The sequence below is a fragment of the Mesocricetus auratus genome, unplaced genomic scaffold (assembly GCF_017639785.1).
Source record: "Mesocricetus auratus isolate SY011 unplaced genomic scaffold, BCM_Maur_2.0 Super-Scaffold_4256, whole genome shotgun sequence".
Classification (NCBI taxonomy): Eukaryota; Metazoa; Chordata; class Mammalia; order Rodentia; family Cricetidae; genus Mesocricetus; species Mesocricetus auratus.
The window spans coordinates 57,654,549-57,664,385 of record NW_024429182.1 but is presented as its reverse complement, the minus strand read 5'-3'; the positions used below and the strand labels follow the sequence as shown (position 1 = coordinate 57,664,385).

At 48.2% G+C, this 9,837-nt stretch overlaps 1 protein-coding gene across 1 annotated transcript; it reads right to left on the bottom strand.

The window, feature by feature from the left end:
- Window positions 1–1,316: 1,316 nt before the first annotated feature.
- LOC121133935 (keratin-associated protein 5-2-like) lies at window positions 1,317–2,389 on the bottom strand. The gene is made up of 3 exons (XM_040731181.1): window positions 1,876–2,389; window positions 1,561–1,756; window positions 1,317–1,446 (listed from the first exon to the last, which is right to left on the bottom strand). Exons 1-3 carry the CDS (start codon window positions 2,387–2,389, stop codon window positions 1,317–1,319), a joined length of 840 nt encoding a protein of 279 aa, XP_040587115.1.
- Between the last annotated feature and the right edge of the window lie 7,448 nt (window positions 2,390–9,837).

Here is a 9,837-nt window from a genome sequence, read left to right as displayed (position 1 = left end):
AGCAGCCAGCCACTAGGTCTTATCTCTATGTCAGGCTGAAAGGGCTGTCCAGTCCTCAGCGTGGCTGGGGAATTAATCTCTGAGATTGAATACCGAATACCCTGCTCCTATTTTATATACCTCTTTAGAGCTGGGATTAAAGGCATGGGATCCCAAGTGCTGATGTCTCCTTTGTGTCAGCTGTTTCCGTTTTAGACTGATTCACTCTAATTAACCCTGGTGGCCTTGAACTCACAGAAAGCCATCTGCCTTTGTCTCCTAAGTCTTGGGATTAAAGGTGTGTGCCACGACTGCCCAGCTTCTATAACTAACTGGTGTGGCTAGTGGAATTAAAGTTGTGTATCACCATTGCCTGGCTCTATGGCTGAGGCTAGCTTTGCATTTTGGTCTCCAGTGGCTTTATTAAATCATAAACAATATACACCACAGAATACAGAAGCCTCAGGTCTATCTGCTGGATCAAGGCAACCATGATTTAAATCTCAGGGCCCTGAGTCAATGCCAGCATTGCAGTTCCAGCGCCCCCTTCCAAAATGTTACCTTGATTACCTACTAAGACCATATGAGGACATTTGGATGTCTCTGGGCTGAGGACACATGTGGGTGGTGTGTGTTGTGCACCTGTTGACTGGGTGTAGACTTCCTAGAGTGAATCAAACACTGAAATATGCTGTGTTAGAAACAAAAGGGACTGAGAAAAAACACACTGTCATGGTCATCTTCAACTGTCAGCCTGATATCCTAAAGTCCCCTGAGAAGGGAGTCTCAGTTGAAGGGTTGCCCAGATGAGATTGGCCTGAGGGCATTTCTGTGGGGAATTGTCCTGATTATTAATTGATGTAGGAGGGGCCATGTCATTGTAGGCAGCACCATTCCTTAGGCAGGCTGTCCTGGCCTGTCTAGGGAAGGTAGTGAGCATGGTCCCAAGAGCAAGTCAACAAGCAGCCTTCCTCCATGGTTTCTGCTTCAAGCTCCTGCTTGAGTTCCTGCACTTCCTTTAATGATGGTCTGTGACCTGGAAGTGTAAGCCAAACCAATCCTTCCCTACGTTCCTTTTGGTCAGAGTGTTTATCGCAGTAACAGAAAAGAAACTAGAACACATGCCATGGTCAGAACTGTCTGTAGTGAACAAAGAGCTTTTTATTAAATTGGGATTTAATTCGATTTTAACAAGCAAGGATGGGAACCTCCCTCACTGCCCCAGGAAGGAAGTCCAACAGGGCAGAGCTGGCAGTCAGAGACGCAGAAAGAGTAGGTCTGGGTGAGGGCAGGGGCTTGTTCTCCCTGATATTTTTGTGCAGATCACAGGAATGTAGTTATGTCCGTAAGAAATGTTGAAGAGGTAGACCAGAGCAGAAGTAGAGACTAGCATAGAGCAGGGATATGACCAAGGGTTGGAATGTGTACTTCCTCCAGGGGAATGAAACAGATGGGTGGCTTGTGGTCCTGCGGAAGAGAAGGTCAGAGGACCACAGGATCATGAAGTGGTCATGGAACAATGAAGCCTGAAGCCTCCCTAGTTGTGGTTGAGGGAAACCAAATGAAGCCTGTGACCAGTACATCAGATCTTGCACTGACAGCACACAGGGACACAGCAGCAGGGCTTGCAGCAGCTGGATTGACAGCAGGAAGATCCACAGCCTGAAGAGCAGCAGGGCTTGCAGCAGCTGGACTGACAGCAAGATGACCCACAGCCTGAAGAGCAGCAGGGCTTGCAGCAGCTGGACTGACAGCAGCAGGGCTTGCAACAACTGGACTGGCAGCAGGAGGACCCACAGCCTGAAGAGCAGCAGGGCTTGCAGCAGCTGGACTGACAGCAGCAGGGCTTGCAGCAGCTAGATTGACAGCAGCAGGGCTTGCAGCAGCTGGACTGACAGCAGCTGGACTTGCAGCCCCCACAGGAGCCACAGCCCCCACAGGAGCCACAGCCTCCCTTGCAGCCTCCACAGGAGCCACAGGAGCCACAGCCTCCCTTGCAGCCTCCACAGGAACCACAGCCTCCCTTGCAGCCCCCACAGGAGCCACAGCCTCCACAGGAACCACAGGAGCCACAGGAGCCACAGCCTCCCTTGCAGCCCCCACAGGAGCCACAGCCTCCCTTGCAGCCTCCACAGGAGCCACAGCCTCCCTTGCAGCCTCCACAGGAGCCACAGCCTCCCTTGCAGCCCCCACAGGAGCCACAGCCTCCCTTGCAGCCCCCACAGGAGCCACAGCCTCCCTTGCAGCCCCCACAGGAACCACAGCCTCCCTTGCAGCCTCCACAGCTGGAGCAGGAACAGGCAGGCACACAGCAGCACACAGGCTTGCAGCAGCACACAGGCTTGCAGCAGCTGGAGCCACAGCCCCCACAGCTGGAGCCACAGCCTCCGGAACAGCCACAGCAGCTCATGGTTCTGGTGTTGGGTTGAGGATGGAGTAGGTCAGAGGAGAGATGTAGAGGGAATGTGCAGGTGTGGAGCCTCCTGGGTCTGGGGCCTTTATATCCCTGCCTAGGGGTGTCTGTGAGGCTGCACATGGTCACTTCCCTGTTGTTGTGTCCTTCCCTGGCTGTGGCTCTGTTTCCTCCTTCCTCCTGACTGCTCATTCCTCACTTACTATGAGATTGTTTTGTGTTGACTGGGTCTCAGGTGCAGGTCTGTCCGGTGACCTGTATCCTCCTCGGATACAGCTCTGCAGCTTCTGCAGGGACTCCTTGGGTGCCATTGGTTGGAGCCTGGCCCCTTTTCTATCTGGGTGGAGCTCTGTTCCCACTGTGAAGATCCTGCCTGGCTATGGATGGTGAAGAACCTCGGAGTCAGACTCCATGAATACATAATGAAATTCAGCAGGCAGATGATGATGCCCGTGTCTGCCTTGGTCAGGGAAGACCAAGAGCAGCTACCGGCCCTCCCACACAGTAGATTTGGCACTATCCTAGGCACACCTTCTTGGTGCTGCAGAGCTCATGGTCATGTCCAGGGGCAGTCTGGGTGAGTGTTCTAGGTCAGCTCAGCACGGTAGGAGGGACGAGATCAGTGAGCAAACTAAACCGGCTGGCACTGTTTAGAATAACTCCTCGTCAGGAATAATTAGTCCAAACTAGAAGGGACTGGGTGACTGAACATCAAAGATGCCACTCCTTACACATCCACCCCAGTAGTAAGGTCAGGAAAAACAAACCTTCTCCCTACTCTAGCACCAACATTGCTGTCTGTGGTTCTGCTCCAAAATCTGAGGCTGTTTGGGGCCTGAGCCTGCAAGGCCCACTGCAGTCCTGAACACCAGTGGTGTGTGTGTGTGTGTGTGTGTGTGTGTGTGTGTGTGTGCGCGCGCACATGCTTGTGCACATGTGTGCATATGTGTACATGCACGTGGATGTGTAAGTGTAGAAACACTTGGTGAGGCTGACCAGGAAAAAGTCTTTGAAAAGATGGGTCTATGAATCTGATTAGATATTCCACAAGGAGGTATCAACAGGCAGGGGACTGCAGCAGGGAAAGGCTTAGTGAGTGCGGGCACTGGCCGTCCTCAGTTCCCTGACATCCACCATCTCAGGCTGTGGGTGAGGAAGAAGGCAATGCCGGAAGCTGCTCCTTGGATGAACCTTCTGGAAGGTTCCAAGCTGGAAGAATATTTCCTTGCCATCTGGTTTATCACATAACTGTCTCCAGGAGGAAACTGGGAGAAGATATGGAGAACCACTGTCTCAGAAAAAAAAGGAAAGACAGAAGGAAGGGAGGGAGGGAGGGAGGGAGGGAGGGAGGGATGGCTGATGTGTGGAATCCCAGCAACTGAGGAGAGTCTGGGCATATCCACCATTCATAGTCACCACTGGGAATTTATTACCTGACTGACCACTGTGGCTCTCCATGGAAACTGTCAGTACAGGAGTTCTAGAACTTTCCATCATGTGCTAGTCCCTGGGTACAGCTGTGGACTCCAGCAATTGGTACCTGACGGTTTTGAAGACCTGTTTCACCGCATGTCTGGTGACTATTTTAGCAGTCTAGAGTAGTGAGTGCAAGTTACCTGTGTCACAGAGGATGGAGGGACTTATCCAAAGGTCTCAGGGTTTAAGTCTCTGGTCACCTGGGGTTTTGTGTGGTTCGCCACCAGGGGGCGCTACGCCACATGTCACTTTGAGTAAATAGTTTAAGTAGACTCATCTCCAGATTAGGCACTTTCTTTTTGAAATCTGCATTTCTGGGATTTTGGAGGCTATTTCTCAACTCAGAAAGATGTGCCTATGGCACACTTAATAATTAGAGTAATAAAAGAAATCACAAAAAATAGGGATTGGAAGAGATTGACAGTGGGAACACCAGCAAATCTAGAAAACGATATTATTTTATTGAATGGTCCAAATTCCACCCATCATAGTTTTCTCCTACTATATTTTTTGTCCACTTGATCACAGATTTAAGTGACACATCTAAAGGTACCTGTTTTATATTGAGAGGAACAGGGTCATTTTACTTTCTCCTTTAGCATGATTGGTTGGAGTTTTAAAAGGGTGGTCTTAAAAGGGTGTATTGCCATTTAAAATTCTAGTTTTGGGGCCGGAGGATTGTCTTAGGGCTTAAGAACACTGACTGCTGATCAAGAGGACCTGGATTCGATTCCCAGACCCCACAGGCTGGGGGTTCATAGCAGTCTGTAATCCCAGTTCCAGGGGATCTGACGTCCTCTTCTGACCTCCTTGGACCTGAGCTTGCATGTGATACACATAAAGACAAATGTGTGGGAATGTGTGTGCCCAGGTAAAAATAAATTAAAAATGTAAAAAAAGATCTAGGTGGAGAAGCTCGGGAGAGTGTGAGTGAATCCCAGACATTGGGCATTGAGGAATTTATGCTGTTGGAGTTTGGTTTTGCTTGGTTCAGATTGTGACCGTGCCCTGGTTCTACTCTCTTGATGTGAAAAAGTATTTAATTTATTTTTTATTTTACAAGAGCCCACAATTGAGAGCCTTTGAATTTTAAATGGCTTTGGATTTTAAGAGAGACTGGCTATTTTTAAGAGACCGAGTTTTTTAAAACTGTGGGACTTTTAAAATTTGGAATGTTTATGTTGATGTTAGTGTGTGATCTTGGGGAAGAACAAGAATGGAAAGTTTATGGCCTAACAGTAATGCGTTTGTGGGCCAAGCTGACAAGGGGTCAGTTGTGCTGGCTAGTTTTAATGTCAGCTTGCCACAAGCTGCAGTTATGTGAAAGGAAGAACCTCAAATGAGAAAATGCCTCCATAAGATCCAGATGTAGGGAAGTTTCTTAATTAGTGATTGGTGAGCGAAGGCCCAGCCCATTGTGGGTGGTTCTGTCCTAGGCTGCTGGTCTATAAGAAAGCAGGCTGAGCAAGCCATGGGGTACAAGCCAGTAAGCAGCATCCTCTATGGCCTCTGCATCAGCTCCTGTCTCCAGGATCCTGCCCTGTTTGAGTTCTTGTCCTGACTTCCCTCAATGGTAAGTCAAATAAACCCTTTCCTCCCCAACTTGCTTTTGGTCATGGTGTTTCATCACAGAAGCAGAAACCCAGACTCCAAACTGCCTGTTCTTGCTTCTCCCTGTGTGGCAGTAAAGAAGTCTTATTAGTCATTATCTTAAATGACTAATTAAATTACTAGTCACCTTGGATTTAATCCTGGCTCTACTACCTCCTGATTTGGGGACAGGGAGTCAGGTTTTTTTCCTCTCTGAGTCTCAGTTTCTCCATTTGCAAAATGAACATCATTGCCACCATCTATTAAAATTAAGTGAGGCAATAGGAACACCAACTCAGAAGTGCTCCAGAAGCACTGGCGGCTGGTGTGGTTGTGCTCCTTTAACCCCAGCAGCACTTGGGAGGCTGAGGTAGGTGGATCTCTGAGTTCCAGGCCAGTCTGGCCTACATAGTTTCAGGGCTACATAGTGAGACCCTGTCTAAAACAGAAAAGGAAAACTGGTTGTTCTGCTCGTCTGTTTATCCATCTGCCTATCTACCTGCCTGTCCATCTATCCAGAATCTATCCACCTGTCCATCCATTGCCTGCCTGTCATTATATCATCCTTTTATCTACTGTCTCAGTTACTTTACGGTTGCTGTCATACAACATCACAACCAAAGCAGCTGATAGGAAAAGGCGTTTAATGGGTAGCTCACGTACAGTTTCAGAGGGCGAGTCTCTGATCATCACGGCAGGGCGCATGAAGGCAGGCAGGTATGGCACCAGGGCTGTAGCTGAGAGCTCACATCTGACCTGCAGGCATGAGGCAGAGAGAAAGAGAGACGCTGGGCCTGAAGTGGACATTTGAAACCTCAGAGCCCATCCCCAGTGAACCTTCTTCCCTAGCGAGACCACACCTCTGAGTCCTATCAACCGGAGAGCAAGCATCCAAACATATGAGCCTATAGCGGCCATTATCATTGAAATCACATACTATACCTGATCACTGCAACTGGTTACCAGGGTGACCACTCCAATTGCTAACACAGTGAACACAACATCTGGCCACTGCTGTTCATCACAACAACCAGCACAGCTGGCCATCACAGCTGACCATCAAAATGACCACCACAGCTGACCATTACAATGAACACGAAAACTGCCCACCATGGTGACCACTATGACTGACCATCGTAGTGGTCACTGCAACTGACCGCCTTAATGACCAGCCCAGCAACGGCTATGGCTGACTTTCACGGTGAAAAACACTGTAACTGACCACCACAATGACTACTATGACTTACTATCAAAGTGAACATTACAGCTGACACCATACACCATAGAGATTACTACACTGATGACCAAAGTGAACACTACAACCACACCTGACCTCCTCAGATGACTGTCTGCCTCCTAGGGCACAGCCTCACTGCCCTCTCCCATGACCCCATGTTTTCCAGAAAAGACTGGTCAGTTCTCAGACCATGTTAGGGCAGGTACTGAGGCTCAAGAGGCATAGCATTGCTGATGACTCTGGTCCAGCAGCTGTGTGTGGTGCGAGCCAGTCTCCAACGCAGGCTAACTAGGAAGGGCCCTTGCATTTGCCATCCCCTCTGCCAGGAAAGCACCGTCCTCAGTTTCCCTCACAACCTCTTGAGCAGCTAACTCACTGGGGGAGCTGCCAAAGGCAGATTGACAACAAGGAAATTACCACACGGGTGAGACCTGCCTGCTGTGACCCGGTGAGAAAACCATCAGGTTCTGGGGAGAGGTCAGCTGAGGAGAGGGCATCTGACCTAGCAGGAAGGGGTCTACTGGAACAGGAAGTGTAAAGGTCCTGGGCCAGCACATGTGAGCGGCCGCAAGGACACTGAAGCAGCTGGCCCTGAGCCAAGAAGGGGGGGGCGGTGGGTTTAGGAGATGGGCTGACACTCCTGCAGGCAGTGCTGAGATCTGGAGTGTGCTCAGTGTAGGATATAGGCAAAATGGAAGCAGACATATGCTAATTTGACTCAGTGCCACACCTTGCTGAATAATGGTTGGGCCCTCCCTCATCCATTACTAATTAAGTAAATGCTGGGTCTTATGGAGGCATTTTCTCAATTCAAGTTTCCTCCTTTTCAATGACTCTAGCATGAATGAAGTTGACATAAAACTAACCAGGACACCTCTGTCCACTTTGGTATCATTGGATCCAGTTTCTGAAGGGTTATGAACTTCGAAAAGAGTCACTGTGGTCTTCTGCTTTGTGTTTCTGTGTTGATATTTGTGCATCTGTGGAGACGGACACTTTTACCACTTAATTTTATTGTATTATTTGTTTTAAAGAGGATGGGTGGTTTGAGTGCATATATGGATGTGCACCATGGTGTGTCTGGTGCATGGGGACAGAAGAGGCCTTTGACTCTGCTGAGAATTGAGTTAGAGATGGTTGTGGACCTCATGTGGGTGCTGAGACTTGAACCCATGTCCCCTGGAAGAGCAGCCGATGCTCTTAACCACCAAGTCATCTCTCCAGTCCCTCTTCCACTTTTAAACAAGGGTGCTATTAGTCAGCATTCTCTTGAGGGTTCAATCTCCAACACCATTCAGGAGAGAAAACAAGCTACAGCTACACCATCAAGTCAAGCCATATGTATGAATACAGCAAAATGCAGTTAACAGAGTCAGACGGTGGTGGCACACACCTTTGATCCCAGCACTAAGGAGGTAGAGGCAGGTGGATCCCTGTGAGTTCAAAGCCAACCTGGTCTACAGAGAGAATTCCAGGACAGCCAAGGGTACATGGAGAAACCCTGTCTCAAAAGACAAAACAAAACAAACAAAACAAAAAATGCAGTTAGCCAAGCGATGGTGGTGCACACATTTAATCCCAGCACTCGGGAGGCAGAGCCAGGCAGATCTCTGTGAGTTCAAGACCAGCCTGGTCTACAGAGGGAGTTCCAGGACAGGCTCCAAAGCAATACAGAGAAACCCTGTCTGGAAAAAAACAACAACAAAAAATGCAGTTAACAGTAAACACATATAGAATACACTGAGAGATATAAATTTAATAAAGGTAAACTAATATTAAATTACTTAAATGGGATAAAAGGGAAGTATGGGAAATGGAAAAAGAAAAAAAAGAGCCAGATTTTAAAAAGGAAAGCATATGAGAAAGAGCTCTTAAGAGACAAGAAAGAGATGAAAAAAAATAAAAGACTAAAAAGAAAATTTGGGGTCAGTGTGGAATGAGAAAGAGACAGAAGATAAGAGATACTTGGGCTGGGTCAGCAAGGCCTCTTTCCTGTCCTTTTGTTCTCACTAGTTGGTGCTGTATTTGTGCTGAGGGCTGTTGGGGTGGTCGAGGGGTCAGTGGTTCATACTATCACCCTGTTCAGTCCAAGCTGAGTTCCTTTAATCCTTTAGGGAACTTGGCTCAGGCAAACCCAGGATTTTCTTTTAATTTCAAAGCAGAAAAGAATTTTAGTACTAGCCAGTATGAATAAGACTCAGGCGTTTATTACAAATAGAAAGAAGGCACTTAGGGAAAGGAACTACATCCATAGGCCAGGGGGGAAGCTCAGTGGGCAGAGCGCTTGCTGTGCAAGGATGAGAATCTAAGTTTGATTCTCCGGACCCACGTAAAGCCAGATATGGCAGCGAGAATCTGTGTGTGATCCAAGTTGTTCCTATGGCAAGAAGTGAGGTGGAAGCATGAGGATCCCCAAAACCTTATGGGGCCATCCAGCCTGACACACACAAACAAGTGATCCTGTGCCAAATAAGGAGGACGATACGGACCAACACCTGAGGCTGTCCTCTGACCACTACGCACCTGATATGGCACATGTACCTTCAATCACACACACACATGTACACATAAAGATTTAACACACACACACACACACACACACACACATGAAAATGTGAGTGTAGACTTCTCAAAACGGAGTCATGACTTAGTAAAAGACATTTTAAACATGGATTTTAAGATGAGAGTTAAGATTTATTTGTTTGTTTGTTCGTTCATTCATTTGTGAGAGTGATTCAGTCTGGCAGATAAGCACAGACCAGGTACAGGGATGACAGGAGGGGTAACAGTTGTGTGAGGGTACCAGTGATTAGCCTGGGGATTGAACAGGCTCAGTTAAATCTTATGCTATGTGTGGAGGTGGAGACGGGCATTTTGCCCAAAGCAAATGAGTCATGGGATTTGAGAATGGAGTGACAGGCAAGAGCTGGTCTTCAGAATCTGGGATCCATAGTCATGCCCTGCAGTGTAGCCCTCCTTTCTCAGAGGAATTAGTTTAGAAATAGGAGGTGAGGTTTTGTCATGGATTGATGGGTGCTTGCACATGATCCAGGATGTGCTAGAGTCTCTTTGAGTCTGTGGTCAGCCACTCAGATCTTGCACTGGCAGCACACTGGACCACAACAACTGGACTGACAGCAGC